The sequence below is a fragment of the Mesitornis unicolor genome, unplaced genomic scaffold, assembly GCF_000695765.1.
Source record: "Mesitornis unicolor isolate BGI_N332 unplaced genomic scaffold, ASM69576v1 scaffold43562, whole genome shotgun sequence".
Classification (NCBI taxonomy): Eukaryota; Metazoa; Chordata; class Aves; order Mesitornithiformes; family Mesitornithidae; genus Mesitornis; species Mesitornis unicolor.
This window is the reverse complement of record NW_010167952.1, coordinates 715-21,787: the sequence shown is the minus strand read 5'-3', so window position 1 is coordinate 21,787 and position 21,073 is coordinate 715. Positions and strand designations below refer to the sequence as shown.

Sequence of the window (21,073 nt, the reverse complement as noted above, 5' to 3'; positions counted from 1 at the left end):
CTGCTATTCATTGTAGTCCTTGTTCCTCTGTTAAAGAAACAGGCAACACTGCATGCACGGCTTTTTCTTCTTTCGTGAGCTTAAATAGAACAAGTTTTGAGCTAAGGACACTACAAGCTGCTTTGTAGTTTGACACAGTATTCATTCTTAAACTTTTGTGTAAAAACACTGTTAGCATTTAAAGACCTAATGCTTGACACAGAACAAAGATTTTAAGAATTATGGTCTTTAAAGTGACATACCCTAAATCATCTGTTACCATTGTATAAAAATTAAGCTAAGATATTTGAGGCCCTAAATGGACTTTCATTTTTTCCAAAGTCAGGATTAACTCGTGTATAAGTAACAGACTGGGTGCTTTCACTGCCAAAAACTATCTAACTAAAAGTTTGAATCTGGCAGTATAAACAGCAGCCCTGTCTGTACTCATACAAGCTTGTTATTTCGTGGTACACAAGTTGGTATGTTGTTCATGCTCTGTAACATATTGCATTTCATTTTTATCTGAAACTTGAGTGGTTAAATAAGCAACAAGCAAAATAAAGACATGGGCAGTAATTTATTTTTTTTTATTCTACAAGCATTTATTTTAGCTAAGATACTTTCCTTTTATAGTAGTGGGATACATCCAGGAGTAAAGGTGAAATGTTGTGAATCACTTATTCAGAGATCATGAAAGGAAGGGGAAAAAAGAACACTCAACCTGCACCCCCAGCTCCTTGTGAAAGACTGCCTGAGTATGTATAAAACTATTAAAAAAAAAGAAAAATTTCTATTCTGTAGATGTTGCACTTTAAAAAATAATTATCTGATCAAGACTGCTTTCAATAAAAAGTAAATAAAGTAACATGTAATTTTTCTGCATATCTAATTACCAAATACCATTTTAAAAAATATTTGTTGTAAACTAACCACCTCAATTTATAGTTTGCTAGGGAAACCTGCTCTTCCTTTCATCATGTGTACATGTGACAACTGGAAAAGGAAAAAAAAATAGCTGGGGAGAGAGGGAGGCAAGAGTCCATTCTGGCAAAAAAAATGAGAATTTGTTGCTACATAGGGAGAGGCTTAGGTTTTGGTTTTGTGAGCAGCAGCAACAGCATCTTTTCCCTGTGCCATGGTTCAAAGCTGTTGCTTCATCCTCCTTCTCCTCCTGCTGCCCTCTGTGATCTGGTGGCTCTGAGTATCTGTGCTGAGCTCCAGACTTGGATGGAGAATTTGTGACCACCTCATGGGCACAGACACGTTTGGCATGGGGGCGTGAGAGTTCTACTTGGCCATAGCCAATTGGTTTCACAACATTTGAGTCACTTCACTAAGACTTGGCCTTCCCACACCTTCAATACTAATTTCCAACAGTATCTGTCACATTTGTTAGGATAATAAGGATTTACTTTTATTAGTATTTCAATACTAATAAGTCACAAAATGATTTTCCTATAAAATTTTTCACTAAAACCCTCGCAATTACTTATTTGCTCAATAGATCGGTTAAGGCAAACAATACTTGACCTTTTCTTCTCTAGACAGCTGTAAAAACCAAGCATTAACCAGCTATTCATAAAAACATCAGTATAACAAAGAATCACCTTCATCTCACTAAGAAAGAGACAAAAGTAAACAGTACTGCCCAATACCACATACAACCTTGTTCTGGGCAGGACCAAAACTTCAGCTACTTTGCCTTTTTTCTGCCCTCACCGAGTGATTGTATTTAATTCATCTCTTAACAAGGAGATTAACCTAGCCTTTCTTGGAAGGCTGCAGCATTGGACTCCCTCAATTTCTGTAGAAATTAGAGAGTTATACAGAAGGACTGAAGTATTTTTTATTTTCTCTAAAGCTTTTGGGTTAATTGTTAATTAACCAGAAGAATGAAAGAAGATGCCAATTCATTTACTAAAAAAGAGCAAAGTAAATGGCTTGTAGTCATTTGCTGAAGAAGCATCCCAGTGGATGCTAGTAACTACCCCTTTTAGAGCATTAAGATGACCATATCTAGCACAGATAATCTGAGTTTAAAGCTGTTTGGGAACCACTTACACAGAAAGGCTTTTCCCACATAATTTTCATTTTGCTGATAGGAAGTGGAGGCCCAGAGTTCTGTTCAAGATCACTCAACACCCCTATAGCCAACATGGGCAGAGAAACCACAGGCTTTGTGCCCAACTCTGAGCCTGCCAGTGGGAGCTCCTTCATGAGCGATTCAGGAGGGATTTAACCATGTTGCACCACGTACTAAAACAGAAGCTTTTGGCCAGGAAGGCAAAGCATTGCTTTTCCCTTACATAGTGTTAAGAGAGAAAATGCCTTCTAAGATGCTGGAGGTCCTGCATGTGGGTTGGGTCAATCCCAAGCACAGACACAGACTGAGCGGAGAATGGATTGAGAGCAGCCCTCAGAAGAAGGACTTGCATCTGCTGGTTGATGAAAAACGTGGCATGAGTAGGCAACGTGCACTTGCAGCCCAGAAAGCCAACTGTATCCTGGGCTGCATCAAAAGAAGTGTGGCCAGCAGATCAAGGGAGGTGATTCTGCTCCTCTACTCCTCTCTCATGAGAGCCTACCTGAAGTACTGTGTCCAGGTCTGGGGCTCCCAATATAAGAAGGACATGTACATGTTGCAGCAAGTCCAGAGAAGGGCCACAAAGATGATCAAGCACCTCCCTTATGAGGACAGGCTGAGAAAGTTGGGTTTGTTCAGCCTGGAGAAGAGAAGGCTCCCAGTAGACTTTATAGCAGCCTTCCAGTACCTGAAGGGGGCTACAGGAAAGACGGGGAGAGACTCTCTTATCAGGGAGTGTAGTGATAGGATGAGGGGCAATGGTTTTAAACTGAAAGAAGGTAGATATAGACTAAATATTAGAAAGAAATTTTTTACTGTGGAGGTGGTGAGACACTGGAACAGGTTGCCCAGGGAAGTTGTGGATACCCCTTTCTTGCAAGTGGTCAAGTCCAGGTTGGACAGGGCTTTGAGTAACCTGATTAGTGGGGGTTGTCCCTGCCCATGGCAAGGGCATTGGAATAGACGATCTTCCAACTCAAACCATTCTATGATTCTATGTCCTCTATAAGCCTAAGCCTACCTATTTCTGCTTAGGCTATTACAAACTATGTGCATTGATGACAATGTATGTAAATGAAAGAGGAATCAGTAGTATAAAAATGTTTACTCTCAGGTCAAAGTTTAAGACCATTTGAATGATTTGCTGTATATATGCACTAAGAAGATTCATTCATGGGGTTAAAAACACCCATCTGTTCTGCAAGATGTAGTAGGATGAGACATGTAAAACTCAGTGTAGAGGCATATGTTGCTGAGGTATGTGAGTTTTTCCACAAATAGCAATGTCCTCTCATACCAACCAGTTCCTTGTGGTAGTGGTGTGGTCTTGCTTTTTGAAATTCTGCTTAATTTGTTCATTGAATTTGTATTATTAGCCTCATTTCTTCAGTGCAATATTTACATTATTATGCTAAAAGTCAGGATAAATCAATAAGCTAAAGTATTCAAAACACCAGGAAAATACCATTCCACATTCAGGAAAAGTGCAGTAAAAATTGCTTGCTATACAAGCATCAAAATGCTATATAGCCCAAACAACATATCCTCTGCGTCACCTGAATGCTTCTTGGAGAAGAAAGTAGGCTTTGTGTTTTACATCAAATACACACTGATATTCATGGAAACATACCCACAGTATTGGCTTAAAGTGCTCGTTATAAGAACAAACTATGAAGCCGTCTTGTTTATTTGAATGAGAAGCATCATGTCAACTTTATGCCTGGTATGAATGGGACTTAACCCACAGTCTCTGACTATAAAGGAAATACAACCTATTATCTCTGACTATAAAGGAAATTATAACTTATGGTGCCTTTCAGCCCTGGTCTGGATGACCTATTGTATTACAATATTAATCTTGTTGCCAAAAATAGCCTCCTCAGGCAAACATACTGATGGTCTGGTTTCCTCTACAACCAACATCTGTTAATATAAGAGCAATAAAATTGTTTTCCACACCTCCAGCAGCGAAAAACAAAACAAAAAATCCCCCTCACTTATGCTAAGCTATTAAGCAAATACAAAAAATGTTGATGACTTACCAGTACCACTTAAACCTAAATTCTACAAAGCATGTATTAGCTTGTTTGCCTGCTCAACTTAAAACCCAATGAATTAGTTTTGTTGCCCTATTTACTTCTGTATTTGTAATACAAAACTTGTGATAGTCATAGCAAATCATAGCTCTCTGACAACCATTTTTACAGTTTTTTTTTTTAATAATGCAGCCACAGCCATGAGCAATGTACAATGACTGTTGGAACTGTATGAGGCTGTGAAATGTTATATTAAACTTCATCTGCCCCAGTAAACCCACTCTACATTTTGATACCACCTTATTTGTCAATGCAGTTGTGTCTCAGTAACTGCAGCAAAACCCTTTGGCCATACATTCAGCAACACTACACTTCCGTAACCATCTACTCTCTATGTATATTGTTAGAACAAAACCTTTTGTAATAATACATAAATTGTTTAAAATGCTGTCAAACTACTATAAGTATTTCACTTGGGAAAAGAGAGTACTGGACTACAAACTAGTGGGTGTCACTTTTTCAGAACCATTATTAATGGGGACTATTATAGTCTTTGGTGATGGGGAACGACAGGCTGTAGTGTTTCCTCAAGTTAAGAATAGAAAATAACTGAACTTGCAAGAATTCTATTACTCTGCATTAGAGCCACCATGGGATTACTGTACATTTATACATCAGAAAGTCAATAAATAATTTTTCTATAAATTAGTCTCTCAAAGTTGACTTTTATTTCTTTCTGTTCTGAATGCCAAACTCCTGACTGCTTCTCCACCACAGAGACTTCATATCTGGATAGCTGACATCTGTAAAAGCATTTCTAATGAAAACACTACTAATACAACCCCCTGGAGAAACAAATGAAATGAGATCTAAGTATGCAGCTGCCTTTCTACAGTCCTGTCTTTAACAATAGCGAAGCTAGTGCTTCCTATCCAAGCCTTGACACAGGTCATGATCATTTAGGCACAGTAGCAGCAAAATAAATAATTGTGTAAATATGTAATAACTGGTATAAATACTTCGGTAGCACTTAGATATGATAAAGCACTTCTGCCTTTAGTTGTGCGTTAAGGTCTATCTCAGTGAATGGAAGGGAGAAGCATTTTAACTGCAGTGAGGGAAAACTACGAATTGAATACTTGAAAGCTCAGTGCCAGACATAACATTGCTTCTTTTCTGCAACAGCAATTCTGAAAGTGTGTTAGTGTTAAAAGTGCTGGGTAACTGCTAAAGTATTATGGAAACAGTGGTTATAGCTTCACCCAAAACACAATATACTGGAAAGATCAACAATGTAACTATGTATTTAAATAATCCAGATTCAAAGCAAAACAGTGCTGTCTTATTTTTAAAAGAATTTATCATATTTCTTCATAATGCATTCCACTGCTTAAGTAAATAATAATTTGGAGACAATTTTTCTGATATACAGTCTAAAAATTAACAAGGGCAAAAATACATTTCTTTGTAACAGTTCTCAAAATCTTAGCTAATGCTCCATATCAAGGTGTATAAAGATACTACATCCAGATTTGCTGCCTTACTTCTAAACCCATAGTAAATAATCTGAGGCAACTCTTTGGTAGTAAAGATTGGTAAGAGAAAGTCTACACCACTGTAGGAATGATTAGCACATACAGAGACAGGAGAGGATCCTCTGCCTGAGGATTATCAGAAAAAAGAACAGTGTTTCTAAATGCCCTCATTTTTAGATGGGCTAATACTTTTCTATTAAGACTAGGTTGGACAAACAAAGGCTATAATAGAAGTTTCCTTATCCAAAGCCAACTGCAAGTTCTGGGCCTGAATCATAAGGTAGATGAAAGCTGGAGTTGATTTGGCCATAAAACAGCCCCTAATTTACTAATTTTTTTTATTTATTTATTTTTACTGATTTTTATGGGCATTTGGGTTCACAGAAACATATTAGCAAGAGTTCTTGTTTTAACGTAATTCAACCAACTTCCCTAGTGAAATCTGGGTGCACTTAAACCAATAGCAGGAGTTTGCCAGAATGCCAGCGAGCTGTTGCTCCTATTCCCACCCCCTTTTCTGCAGGTTCAGTCCTGGTCCCATATGCCCTAAACACAGGTTTCATTTTCAGCAGTCCTTTTTATGCCAGGTAAACTAAAATAAATTAGTTATCTCATGCATCTGTTTCAAATGGCACTCATTTTGCCAAGAAGGGAGATTAAGATAAAAATTTTAAGAGAAATTTGATTTAACAAATGGTACTTAGTCTTTCCACTGAATAGCTACAACCTATAAAATGTTTCTGAGGAAAAAAAAGGCAAATGGAACCTAAAACAAAAATATTTTTTTAAAAAACAAAATAAAAGAGTAATTCTGAGTTCATCTCTGCTATAGATATCTACTACAAATACAGATTTTTTTTTTCTAAAGTACTTTACACTGAAGCACATAGACAAATTGTGCTGCAAAAAATGACACTGAAACACTAAGTTTAAAGTACCATTGATTTTCTCATTTTAATGCAAACAATGGACACTATACACAATATTACAAAATAAAAATGCTAAATAATTTTTTTTAGTAAAATTCATGCTTCTCATCTTATAATTAGTGATCTTTCAAATGACAAAATGGACCTGAGTATCTTAAAATATCAGGTTTATAAATGTTTGGTTTTGTTTTAAAATAAGTGTTCTACCATTTATTTTACTCAATGCTTTCTTTTACCGTAAATAAAACTCACCCAAGTAGTTTCTTTTTAAACCCCACATCAACATGACTGCCATGTTTTTCTGTTTTTGGTTTGGGTTGTTTGTGTTTTTGTTTGTTTGGTTTTGGTTTTTTTTTGGGGGGGATTGGATTTTTTTTAATTATTTCTTTCTTTACAAGCCCCAGAAAAGACTCAATTAGATATTAAAATGTGAAATTAGTTTTGAAAGTAAACTTGTCAACTTCATGGATTCAAGCACTAAAGACTGTCATATTACTGTAAAGAGTAAACAAAAACAAGTTTGTTCACACACACAGTGGAAAAAACTGAACACAATATTCTCAATACTTACTTAAAATTTCTATTTTATTTAATAAAATAACACACCTGAAAAGTCATAGAAAACCAGTTAAAAAAAAAATCACCAGGTACGAAAACTCTTTGTGATCTTTAAGTCTAAGGCACCCTCCAGCGTTTGAAGAAGAAACTACACCTCTAGTACACAAGCAAGCATGTGAGGAAATAACAGCGTGAGCAAATCTTCCTGTCAAGATAGTAGAATCACTTACAATAATTGCATATGATGATGCATCAGTGATATAACAAAGCCATGATGTTAAAAGAAATTGTAAAATTACTTCTTATGGATTTGTATTTGGTTTATGAAGGTGTGACTTGGTTTGTCAGTGAAGAGGGATCTCTTTAAGCACACTAATTCAAAAGATACAGTGGAGTATGCAAAGTATCACAAAACTATTTCTTATAAAATCTGGTATTGATAAGTGATAATTCCTCTCAGAATATGATCTCTATGTTTATCCAGCTTGTTCAAAACTTTTCTAAGGACCCTAAACAAATGGTTTATCTACAGGAGGTAAGTCCATGGTAGGGAAAAGGAAAAACAATGCACCTTACAGGCAAAGCCAGACACAATTAAAAAATACAATTATTACCATACAAAACAGGAAGGCCACATGTATACAGCCATGTCCATGGAAGTTCACTGTTTTTACACACACACACACACACACACACACACACACACACACACACACACACAATTTTTGCACTGGTACCTTTGTTTATTCTAAAAGTAACAATTCCTAAGACATTGTCATTACTTGAGATTAAGATAAAGGAGACAGAAAAATGCCTATTAAAAGGACTGTGTTGTAAGATAATCTTATGATTTTAAAATTACTGAAATAGAATAAAGGCTTGCAACAAAAACTTTTTCAACTGTGATTATGTACAAATTAAATTTTTTTCTGGATTTCTCTTTTGTCATTTAACACCTTGAGACTTTGCCCTGTTCGTACTGTCCACAACCAAACAAACCTTATACACAATTTGAGTGGTAATGAGCTGAATCTTTTGAAATATATGTTAAGTAACTGCAAAGTTGTTAGGTCTTGATTAAATAAAACACCTTCACTCAGAAAAGCTCTTGTTTAATGTATCTGTTCAGAATTATACCTGTATAAATTCATTGAATTAGTGCTTCAACTATCTTTCCTCATTAGGGATGGATGTAAGAATGCACGTATATTTCTGCATCAGGTCTACCCTGCTGCGTACACTCTCACAGGCCTATGTACAAGAATGCTAGGGTAACAAAGATTTTCATTCTTAATTTCAGAATTAAGAGTTCTATCAGGGAAAACAGCTGATGTTACTTTTCCCTAGTATATCTGAACATATATTTTTTTTAAAATTGAAAAAAATTATGACAATATTTGCAAGATGACCACAGGACTCCGAGACGACTCTATAAGAGTTATAAATCGAAGACTTATTTTATCAGAAGCTGCACTTTTATAGTCCAAAATCCCTTAGTCACACTACATAAGCATCTCTATTGGTTACATATATGTGTCCATATTATCTAAGCTAATACATGATTGGTTACTATCTTATGAGTCACTGCCCACATCCGGGTCAGGTTGGTTTACTTCCGCTTCCTGTTGGTTTACTTCCGGGCCGTTCTCTTGCCGCATCATTGTACTTTCTCTTTCTTTATCCCTGTGTCATCTTAAGGTGGTCTTTCTAAATTACAGAATTCTTAAGGTGGTGATTCCAAACCATAGAACTCTATATAAACATATCCATTTTAATTCATGAAGCCTCCAACAAATATTGACCAAAAATCTTATAATTAATATTAAAAATATTACAATAAACCTAGCCAGGGTGATGCAAAAAGAGGTAGAAAACATTTCAGAAGAAAGCACACAAGATAAGTATATTTACATATATATACACATATAAATATAAAACCATTAAAAATAGGCATCATCTCCATAAAACTTACAACTGTGCTTAACTTCACATGTTGCAGATATTTACATTGACTTCAAAAAGAGTTAACAACAGTGTGCAAAATTAGGCATGACGTTAAACACTTTGCAGAGCAAGTAGTACAGGTTTATAAACATCACTCACTATGTTCAAATGTTGGCTCTTCTTAACAACTTTTTGTACTCTTATATAGTGATGTTCCTTTTTGCAATAGCTTCTCTGATTTGACGATCAAGTTCACTTACAATATGGTCTTCATGATTATATACTCCTGTTCTCAACAGAGTATCCCTCTCTTCTATCAGACGAGACAGATAATCATCCATATTCTCATTTAATTTTCTAGAATGAAGACTACCCACTTTACCAGCAGAATTATCTCTAATACTGTGCAACTGCCTTCTCTCTTCTTCTTCTTGCTTTAGCCTGATGTTGATAAAATGGAAAGAAACAGAGGATAAGCCATATTAAAAACAACTCTGATTATTTTTATATTAAGTCTTATCTACTGAAGTAGATTTCTTTATTTTATTAACTATAAAAGATAACAAATTATCCTCTCTCAAGGGAAAAACTGTAAGTAAAAGAAATGTTAATATAATACTTAAATTCTAACAATACCCTTTCTGTATGCATACATAAGAATAATACTTGCTATCAAGGCTTCTATTTAGATAATGCGAACAGCACTCACATTAAAAGGGTTCAACAAACAGAACTACTGCAGACAGTTTTTGCAGGACAGCATTAGAGTGATTTAAAATTCTATGTATTCATATTATTAATAGTACATGCCTCTTATCTTCTCTTAATGTAGCAGTTATCCTTAGAACTGCAGGTTTAAAACAGAAAAAAGCCTGGTGCTGCGAAACTATGACCATAACATAAAAAATAGGGTACAGTGGCCTTAAATACATATTTTCTATACTGCAGTACTGTTACATTTTATAAATGTGCAATCTTTACTTAAGGGACACTAAACTATGTTTATTCACTGGACTGACAGCCAATTATAATCCTGATTTAACTGAACCTTCTCCTGTTTTGAGGCAGACTGCAAGAAAAGGGAGGGAAGGTGAATAAAAAAAGGACTGTTGCAAATGCTTTTATACCTGTTAAGTTCAATTCTGATATCCTCCAGCTCTTGTCGGTCTGTTTTCCCCAACTCTCTTTCTTCTGCTGCCAAATAGCACAGCCTCATGTGGTCCAGTTCTTGTTGCTGCTTTTTAAGGTGAGCCATTGCATTTTCTTGCTCACGCTAATGTGGGAAGGAGTGAAAACATAACTCGGTTGGCTATGTGATTATATGTTAAAGTGCTAATTACACAAGCAAAACCTCAGGAATGAAGTCCTAATAATTAAACTTCCAACAGTAATAGAAATGGGGGAGTTATATAGAATGTGTTGGCTGTTTGTATTCATAATGCAGTAAGAGCAGTGACTATCACAATTGCAGTAAACCTCCAGGCTGTATCAGCTGAACCCAGTCACAGATATCTTCCACTTAACAAAATCATAAAAATGCTACAAAACCTTTTACAAATGCTGGCTTAAGCTGGTAAACATAAAACTTACACTCATGGAACTGCTCAAGATACTGGGATTTGTTCCTTTGCACAGTATTTCAAATTATAACTTTTTTTGAGAAAGAAAAACCAGAAAAATGCTAAATAGCTACAGGAAACTTCAATCATCAGCCCCATAATGGCTAGTGTCAAAGCTTAAAGAACTCCTTTTTGAAATTGCAATTTGTGGTTAAAAAAACAAGCCTCAAAAACAAAACTCTGGTGAGGTTTCCTTTTACATTTGTCTAGCTCTATGTGAAACTTTAGATGACTTCTCCTATGGGTTTAATCCAATTAACCTATCCATTCTAAGTTTACTAGGTTCTATTTTTGTTAAGCTCTATATAGACACTGTAAAAAAACTAGGGTTTCAGTCCACTACTGCTTTGTGACTTTAAAGTGTCTGAAAGAGAAGTGTGGTCCTTTCTCCACTTGTTTTCCCCTCAATCATTTTCTTATGACCCTGTGCACTATCTCAAAACAGTCAGTCTTACACTCTGAAAGAGAAAGAAGATCTGTGGTAAAATGGCACTTCTGCCTGTAGTTAAAAAATAAGGCAGGAGGTTACACAAATATCCTGGATATAGGCATACTGTGAAGTGCAAGGTTACCTTTGTAATCTGACATTGCTTTAATCTGGAGTATTTTATTATTAATAAAACCAGTTTTATATTTATTATAGGGGTAAAAAAAAAAGATAATTTTGCTTGATATGTGTGAGCATATTAATTACACAGTCAACCTAATAAGATTTTGAAAAGTCCAGTCAGGTAGTTCTCAGCATCTTAAACACACCCTGCTGATGATCAATAAGTGAAAATCTGAATTTGACAAGGAATTGGTATAAACAAAGACTAATATTTAATGTGAACAGGCGATGCAATAGAGAAGTACTTGACAAGAAATCGCAGCATGCATCTAACCCCAAAATATTTTATTTTTATACCAAATCCAATATGCCAGCCAGGCAAATTAAATGGTAGAACTGCAGCAAGACAGGCCAAAAAATCTGAAGAACAACTTGCTAAAGGGTTACATATTAATAATAAAACCAGAAGGAGGAATCCTGCTAAAGAGTATAAAGAAAAACAACCACTTGAGGAAGATAAGGCCATAGTCCATACTTCTTCATCAAGAGTTCACTGCAGAAAGACATTCCCATGTGAGAAGCACCCTTTTCTAGATAGGACAGGTTTGAAGAACAGTCTCAGACTGAAGTAGAGTACATCTTAGAACAAGAATCTTCAAATACATATAACAAATATTAACAAATCACTATAGCCAGCTGACACTTATCCAAGAGTTTTCAAGAGTTCTAGGGAAACTCAAGCACAAAGCTGCAGGACTGACTGGAGGTGTAATTCGTCACTAAAATCAGTGTTGACACCACAGGTATAACTATTTCCTGATTTTTTTATTTAATTCCTTCATTTAACAGAGGTCTTAGGAATATTCAGGAACTAACAGAAGGACTTACATCCACAGTGGCCAAATTGGTTGAAACCATAACTAAAACCAAAACTAAGAGGATGTATGGGTACACCAACAAGAATGAATCCAGTTTTCAAAGAAAAGTCACACTTCCAAGTAGTCTTAAAGAAAACAAAATACCCAAACAGAAAACAAACCCCTCATTACTGTGGAGGATGAGGCTGACAGCCGTGTCTCAGAGGATGTAAAAAAATCTAAATCTTTTACAAAAGAGAGGACTTCTAACTGCCATTATCTCCTTTTCTAGGCTTTCTATTTATGCTGATTTGTAAACATGACCTTATTGCAGATAATGAGAAAAGTATTAGTTTTGGAAAAAAAACCAAACAACCCTCTCCTTACTCTGCAGTTCAGCTTATTCATGCTTTGATTGTCTCACTTTGATCATGGACTACTGTCATGCAAAGCTGCAGTATTAATGGAAGACTTACAAATTTGTGTATCTCAGTAATTGTATGAGAAAAATTTCTTTTAAGTTATGTTGGGCAGACATCACCTGAAAACTATATACTGAAAAACTAATGCAAAGCAGAGTAGCACTTATTACTAGCACAAGAAGACTTTAACAGGCCAGAGGAACATTACATCCCTGCTTACTTACGAAACAGAATATAGTGAGACACATAACACAAATCCAATAGCTGACACTACACTGAATAGAAGTCTTCTCCAGTCCTTCAGTTTGTGGAGTCTATTACTCAGTTCCATAAGGAAAGATTTTGAAAGTGTTCTTACAGTTGCAGCTCCAGAGGAAAGACATAACTGTGTGCTGGCACCTGAAAGTTTCATGACAAGTTGATACTTTACTATTTGAGGCAGGAAAGTTCAATGACCCAGAGGATTCTGCTGTTCAGCAATATCCTCACAATGGCAAACTGATTGCAAAAAAGGCATTTTAAACAAAGAAAAAGTACACATAACAAGAGGTATATATTCCAGAAATTAACAGAATAAAGTCCGAAGCTCAATCAGGCCAGGAAGACAACAGAATATTCCTAAAGCTTTCCTATTGATCAGAACTGACATCATTTAATAACTTGGTCCTTTATGTCCTCACCAAACTAGCTAGTTTCAGAACTCTGGTTTTTTCTTTTTTTTTATTAGGAAACATCTTTAGTGATGTTTAATAAAACCAAGAAAAGGACAATAGAAAGAATGATGCAAAAGCCAAGGAGAGATGTAGGAAAAGCAAGGCTTTCCTGAAGAATCCTTTGTTCAATTCCTGTTCTTTTTGATGCTTTATCTCTGGGAAAAATGTCTATGAAAAAGAATTTTTAAAAAATCAGTTTCACTAGTGAGCCTGCTTGTTGCACAGGACACTATCCCTAGATTTGTAGGGAACTAAGTTTGACTATAGTGTGCTAAATTCTCCTTTTTTTCATAGAGGAGAAAAACTCTTATCAGTACATTCTGTCTCCAAGTTAATGTTAAGTAGGACTTCCTTTCGGACAAATGTGAAAAAATTTAATTTGATTATTAATACAATTGTGATGTAAACATGACAAATATTTGACATTTCCTTGTTTGGGAAGTGTGGGGGAAAAGACAAGATTAATTTTAGTCCTGTAACAGTGAAAGTCAAGAATTTCTGTAGCATGCCACACCATGACCCTAAATAATGACATTTTAGCACAGTAATATTAAATGAAAAAATAGAAATAATCATTTTCTAAAGCAAGGTCTGCCAAGCATGCAGTTTAAGACACTCCAACTTGGAAAAAAGACATGAAAATAAGTGAGAAGGGATTTTGCAGATTAATTTATGATGGCTCCTGTGTGTAGTTTAAATTACACACTTCATACTCTGTGATTTTCAAATGTCTTTCCCAACATTAGTCTTTGATTCCCTTAAAAGTCTGTTGTAACAATTTGTAGGGTGCGTAACAGCGAACTTGCTCTATGTACACCACTCATAGCAGAGCAACAGAAACCCATTTCCTAATAATCCATCAGTACAAGAAGATGGCAAAAAATTTACAACATTTTTGTTTGGTAAGTGAGGCATGCTGATTTTGAATTAATTTATATATAATTTTGTTATGATACATTGAGAGACCATAAAAAGACTGTCTTTTGATACAGTGAAAGAGAAGGAAGGATTTCTTATTCATCACAGTGATGAAACTATGCCACTTTATTAGAGACATTCAGGTATTAAATCCACTTTTTCCATCACGGTTTAACAATCCACTGGGCAACACGCACATTTCTGTTTCTAAACCAGAGAAGGAACCAAACTCTACTGCATACCAGCACTTGAAATTTAGCAGAATTTACTGTGAGATCTTCCAAAATGAAAAAATAATCATAAAACACTTCTGCACATTTACATTATTAATAAAGCAAAGTCCAGCGTTTCTAAATCCACTTGTAACATCTTCATTTTATTCTAAGTATACTTAAAAACTAAGTTATAATTGAATACAAAGTATTTTTAAGTGTACCTCAGTGCATATACAATTTACATACATATTCGCACAGCTAAAATACTCAGTCAAGGCCTTCTGACATACTCTACATTTCCAGAGAGAATATGCTTCTATAGTATATCACAAAATCCCTGGGATAGTATAGTGATTGATGGGGCTCTGAGCAACCTGATCTAGTAACAATGTCCCTGCTTACCACAGGGCGGTTGGACTGAGTGATCTTTAAAGGTCCCTTCCAATCCAATATATACTATGACTCTAAACAAGGAACATTTCAGATTTATTCCCAACTGCTTATTGCAGCCGGTCAGGCTGTTTTAAGCCTCAGTAAGAACTACTAGAATTTCAAATTATAACCTTTTAGAATTCTGCATTTTTAAATTTCAGGTAAGGGAACACTCTGGAATAATCAGCTGCTGGACTAAAGGCAGTTTTGTGGATAAAAGATAAGACCCACTAGATACTAAACACACCTGGAAACTTTACTCTTGCATCACCACCTGATTATCATCAGCCACTACCCCGTAGTGAGGCGGTCACAGATAAACCAAGGGTATCACGTACGAGTTTTTTTGCAATATATGCTTAGTTGGCCTAGGTACCTTCTCCTCAACCACTTTCTCAGCACTGCTAGTCACAGTATTGCTTTTGCTCATTTTCTACCCTTCTCTCCCTCAATAAAAATTATCACCGATATTCTTCTCTTATTGATATTTTGCCATCCTCCTCTTACATCCCCATAAACAAAACAAATCCAATCTAAAGTCATATACTAGTTCTCAGATAATTTACTTCAATGCGATACAATGTTTCTTCATTAGTTTGCATCTCTAATATAGTGCTTGAGACATGGAGTACTGTTTTAGGCACTCACATGGTAAAAACTTCAATAATGATTTGAAACCTATGGTACTACAGGAATATCAGCAATAAATAAAAATTAACCAGTAAAAAAAAAACCCTGAAAACTTCAATTATAATCAAATCCTAAAAGAATCCCTGTATGCCGCCAGGTGCTCTACTTAAGAGGCTCTTCAATCAAGGAAGCACAATCTTTATTTTGCCATAGCTGCCTATAAATCCAAAAGGGAGATGTAAACATACATACACTAGACTAAACAATGGCTAAATAGCAGCCACTATTCACTCTCCCACTCATACATACCATGCAAGTCTGTGGGAAAAACTTACAATCGAAGCTAAGGAACTCAAGTAAAGTTTTCTGAAAATAACCCAGAGCTGACAAGTCAGTAGGAGGGCCTGGATGGTTTCAAGACACAGTTTTTAACCATGACTTGGACCTCCAACTGGGGCGTTTTTTGTGCTTTTTGTTTTAAACAAAGATTTACATCTCATCCTTGGTTAAATTACTTATAAATTAATCAAATTAATTACAGGGTGGATAAGCAAGACATTGGACAATATAGAGTAAATGTCCGCCACCCAATACGGTCTCTCTTGTTTTAAACAAATACATCAGCGCTGGTTTTAACAGATCTGTAGGGCACAAACACATTAAAAGGCTTAGAAAACTGAGTAACGTATGCATGTACATTTTGAGATTCTGGTTTTCTAGATTATAACAGATACTATAAACTGCTGAAAATTACATTTTTGCCATCTTTGATTTTTGTTTTGATACACTGTTTCTTGCACTCGTACTGAATTTACCATCTAAGATCTCTGTAAGCATGTATGTAACTTTGTGTAAATGGTTTGATTGCTTTCAGAAATAATGCTCACACACATAAAAACAGTCTCATTTGTGCAGCATTGAGATCTCCCAGTCAGCTAACTTTGAAAGATAATTTTTTAAACCTCTGGAAATGAGAAAATCTAACTGGGTGCACAGTTACATAGCTAACTTGTCGAGATTTATGTCTTACTAAAGCTGAACAGTGGTATAATAAATGAAGTATTAACAAACACTTGCACTGAGTAACAAAAAGGTAATAAAAATTCTAGACACAGAAGTTTAGAGCATTTTCTATTAACAGTCCTATACTTCTCCAAGTTATGTACTGCACATCTCATATTCCGCAAAATATAAAACCATCACAGATGTGTGCTAAGAACTAGTTCCAAAGCAAAAGGAAACTTTTTAACTAAGGAAACATTGACTTTTATGGTTGCAAATCAGAAGAACATTTTACTAAATGCTTAGCCTCTAGATTATGCTTCTTTAATTCACAAATTGACTGTACTAGGTCACCTCTGAGTAATGGAAATCTCTGTTTAAACATTTTTTTGGCAATGGGCACAAAGCATTAGATCTCATTTCTAAGGCTTACCAGCTGGGTTTTGTCATTAACATTTATTAACAATCTAAGATATGGCTTTCAGCATCTAATCCTCACGACAAAAATGTTTTGTATAGTTCTCTAGAGAGCTTTGGTGTGACAAATTACTGGCACACATTACAGCCCTGTGGCTATTCACCAGAGGAATGCAAAATTAACATGGTACTAATCCAATTTAAACAAGAAATTGGTCAAACTATGCACAACTGCACAAATCATCTGAACTAAAGCAAATCTAGAATTCCTGAAGCAACAGTTTCAAAATTTATATCTAAAACACAGTAAATGGTTTTTGATCAGCTTCGCTTCAACTTTTATTTGGCTTTTTAAAGTCACTTAAATCCTTTATCAACAGATTAAAGTAGAGGATAAAACACAGGAGCATAAAAACCACAAGAAACTACTTTGACAGGGTTTGTTGTATAGTTGAAAAGTTTTAGGTGGCATAATTTACTGTACATGCCAACTTATTTTATGGTTCAAGCTTTCAGCAAGAGGGTCAGCTGAAACCATCTACATATGTTGCTAAATTCAGATTGCGAGGTCTATGGTGATGAAATTTATAATAACTCGATAGTGAAATACACTAGCATTAATCTGGCAAGCAACAATCTTATTTTACAGGAATTTTTAAATACGGCAGTAAGAAAAAAATACCCTAGACATTTCATAGCTGCTGAAGAAATCTTCAGAGAGATAAGATTTATATTTTTCCTTCTACCATTTTGTCAAGCATAGACGTTTCAGAAATTGGATATGAGAATTCATGACTCCTTTTACCATTAGGCAAAAAAAGGACCAATTTGAAGACAGCAAATAGAGAGGATTTTTAATTATTAATAGTGATTATACAGCAGAGTTGCTCTCTTCAAAGAGAAATACATATAAAAAAGGTAATTATCAATTAGAAGAGGGTGCGTTTAGCTTCCTACTCTCCAAAAAACTGAATACTCTAGGAGTAGGAATGAAGTAGGAATTATAATCCTTAAAAAAATACCACTTCTCAAGCAGGAAGAAGGTTTAAGTACAGGTAATAAAAACCTTTTACTAAACTTGAATTCTAAAGCTTTATGTCTTTGCAAAGGTTTTTTTTCAGCAACAGGGATTAATGTATATATGTATATACACACATATACACACATCTACATAGACAAGAGCTCTGTTAAAACACAGCAGTAAAAAAGCATGCCACATCAGTATGAGATCAGGATTTCCAAAAGCAGTAGAAAAAGGTCTCACTTCCACCTTAAATTTTCTGTAAGTTGACTTCATTTTATAGCATTCAACAAGTCCTAAACAATTGTTTCTAAAACCTATGATTTGTTTCTCATATCTACGCTTCATTCATTTGACAATTAAAATACAGAACAGTTAGGAGTGTCACTGACCAAGATTGTTGGGATGGGAACACAGTATTTTCTCTGGAAATGCTGACTGAGCATTATTGGGAATGAGATGAATAAAACTTTTTTTGCATCATGCCTGCTTTTAGCTATACCAGCTTTCTTTGCAGACCTCAGCCTTCATCTTTCCCAAGTTCAATGCCAAAATCAAATCAGTTTTGCTGTTCTCATTTTTGTAAAAAGCGTACCTCAGAGCTTTAATTTTGCAAAGACAAACACCAATAAAATGAAAACTGCCAGTATTTAACATTAATTATCAGTAGGTTCCAATACTATATTAACTTGGTTGTCTCATACACCAAAAGAAAGTCTGAATACCTGTTTTAACCTTGCAAGTTCCTTCAAAGCCCTTGTCCATTGTTGCTTGTAGTGCAGCTTTGACTTGGTAGCCGACTCCAACTTTCTTTCAAGTTCAACCTAAAAGCAATTAAAATCATATCAGCTGAAGCAATAAAAGCGGTAACAATCCCTGAAAGTTGTATATATACAAAGGGTCTGGTTTAAGAAAAGTGTTTATGTAGTGTAACATACAACATCATCTAAAGCTGTTATATAATATAACATAAATATTATGGCACATGAATATTTTCTTGTTTAAAATATAGCCTTATTTTTATTGGATAGCCGTCCATATAAAAAGGAAAAGATTAGTTTTTAGCACTAAATCTGATGACATAACCTTTAAATTTAAGATTCTCCAATTAGCAACCCCCTCCCCATTTTTTTTATTTCAAAGTAATACTATAAACACTACTTTAACAGAAACATTTAAAGGCAAGATTTATCCATCAAAGGTATTTTATTTCTTTCCTGCAGTTAATGGAACATATATACTGTATAATTTTCTACGAAATAGACATCTCTTCAAACCATTCTTCAAAATCTATTTATCTAGTGTGAATCTTTGATCTTACTATCTAAATAAATCTTTAAAAATTGCTACACACTAAAAAAAAATCATTGCATTCTGTGCAGAAAAAAATTAGTATTAAAATGCAAATGAAAAAAATTTTGAAGCACACAGAACACAGTAACATGAGAAATGTTTTTAATTAACATTTTTAATAACAACTCAGGCAGTGATATTTTCTTTTAATTAGACAAAAATTATTTACCATTAAATTTGCCAAGATCTTAAAGCACTGATTTTTTACGGATCTAGTGAAAATAGAAAATGTAAAAATATTTAACTAAGAGTTTAAAAAGTCTGCAGAGACAAACATTTTTAATTATTTGCTTGCATTATTAGAAGTTATTCACCATCTCCATGGTTTTAATTAAGCAAAATATCCTCTACTGAATGCATGTATGGTTTCTAAGAAATCAATTTATGACAGTGATTCCATTCCACTGATAAGTAACACAATCTCTTTTCAGATATTACTTAATAAAAAAGCCAAAGGACATAATGGGTTAGCAGTCTGAATTAATCCTCACAAGAAATCTTCATCTGTAGTTTCATAAACGGAATGCTCAGAGTTCCCAGCATAAATTACAGTGGTAGCAATTTATATATAGATTAGGTTTTTTCCTGCCTTAGCCCCTAACACTACTGCTTCCTCTATAGAAATAAGTTAATAATGTTAGCTTTACATGTGTCTGAATATTTAAATTCTGAAGAAACTGTTGGAAAAAGTAAAACAAAGTGAACAAATCAACTAGTTTATCATGTAAGATTATTCTACTTTGCCCTTATCAATGAATGAACCATTGTGACAGTTTTTTAAGAACATAAAAAGCCAAGATACCTTCTCTAAAGTGATAAGATTTATTTCTGATTGCAGCTGGAGTTCTGGTTGGTGACTTTGCTGTTCTTTGTATTGCTGGAACTCCTTCTCCAAAATTTTATGCTTATTTTCTGCTTCATAAAGCTACAGGAAAGATACCAAGATATAATGCAAGATAGCAGAAAAAAAAACATTCACAGACAAAGAATTAGGTTACAGAACTTAAGCTACTCCTTAGTCCCTAGAACAAACATCTTACTGTCAATTATCTGATAAAAAACAGACACTGAAAGCTACACATTCATAATTAATAATTTATGATTGCATACAGAAATGTTTTAATAGGAAGAATTTTAAAGAAGATCTTTGCTCAGTACTGGAAAGAAAAAAAAGTCTATCCTTGCATACAGAAGGATCAAGATTTATAAACAGTGCTGTTCAAATTTCTAGAACAACTAGCAGAAGAAACTCAGAAAACAAAACTGTTTAGATATACACACATCTTTTAAAAGAAAGCCAGCAGTGTTATCTGTTATATGAAGTTTTATTACTTACTCAGTTTCACCAGCATAACTTGATTAGGAATGTCTGGAAGAGAAAACAACTAATACTTTGTACAGCCAAATAATGATTTAGAAGACACGATGAAGCAGAAAGACTTCAGTGACTAATGACTTAATGCTATATGCCTCTGCTCTCTCTGTGTACTGCCAGTTTCATGAAGATATTACTATAGAAGAGCTTTGCTTTTTATCTTAAGATGGTTAATTTGAAAAATGATGACTATACACAATTACCTTGCTACAAAGAAACTAAGTCATATGTTTAATAGCTTTTTTCATTATACCATATTAAAAACATTAAGAATTTTTTTAGGTTTCCTAAGAGTAGCTTACACTCTTCTTCTTTTAAATATTATTCAACCACAAACACCTTAATACACCTGATGGAACTGATGCATTCCATTACAGAACATGATCCTAGATGCCAGACTTGTATTATGTCCAACTAGTTAATGCAAAAATTTCCATGAATTGTATCCAATAGTTCAGAATACTGGGTGAAAATGCTTCAGA

The 21,073-nt window shown here is 34.7% G+C and overlaps 1 protein-coding gene across 1 annotated transcript; it reads right to left on the bottom strand.

Annotated features, from left to right (window-relative positions):
• Positions 1-9,267: 9,267 nt before the first annotated feature.
• On the bottom strand, positions 9,268-20,141 carry LOC104536294 (centrosomal protein of 120 kDa-like; the record flags this gene model as incomplete). Its single annotated transcript, XM_010178858.1, has 4 exons — positions 9,268-9,508; positions 10,195-10,340; positions 18,589-18,687; positions 20,019-20,141. Coding segments are annotated over 4 exons (609 nt in total), but the record flags the coding sequence as incomplete, so codon positions are not given.
• Between the last annotated feature and the right edge of the window lie 932 nt (positions 20,142-21,073).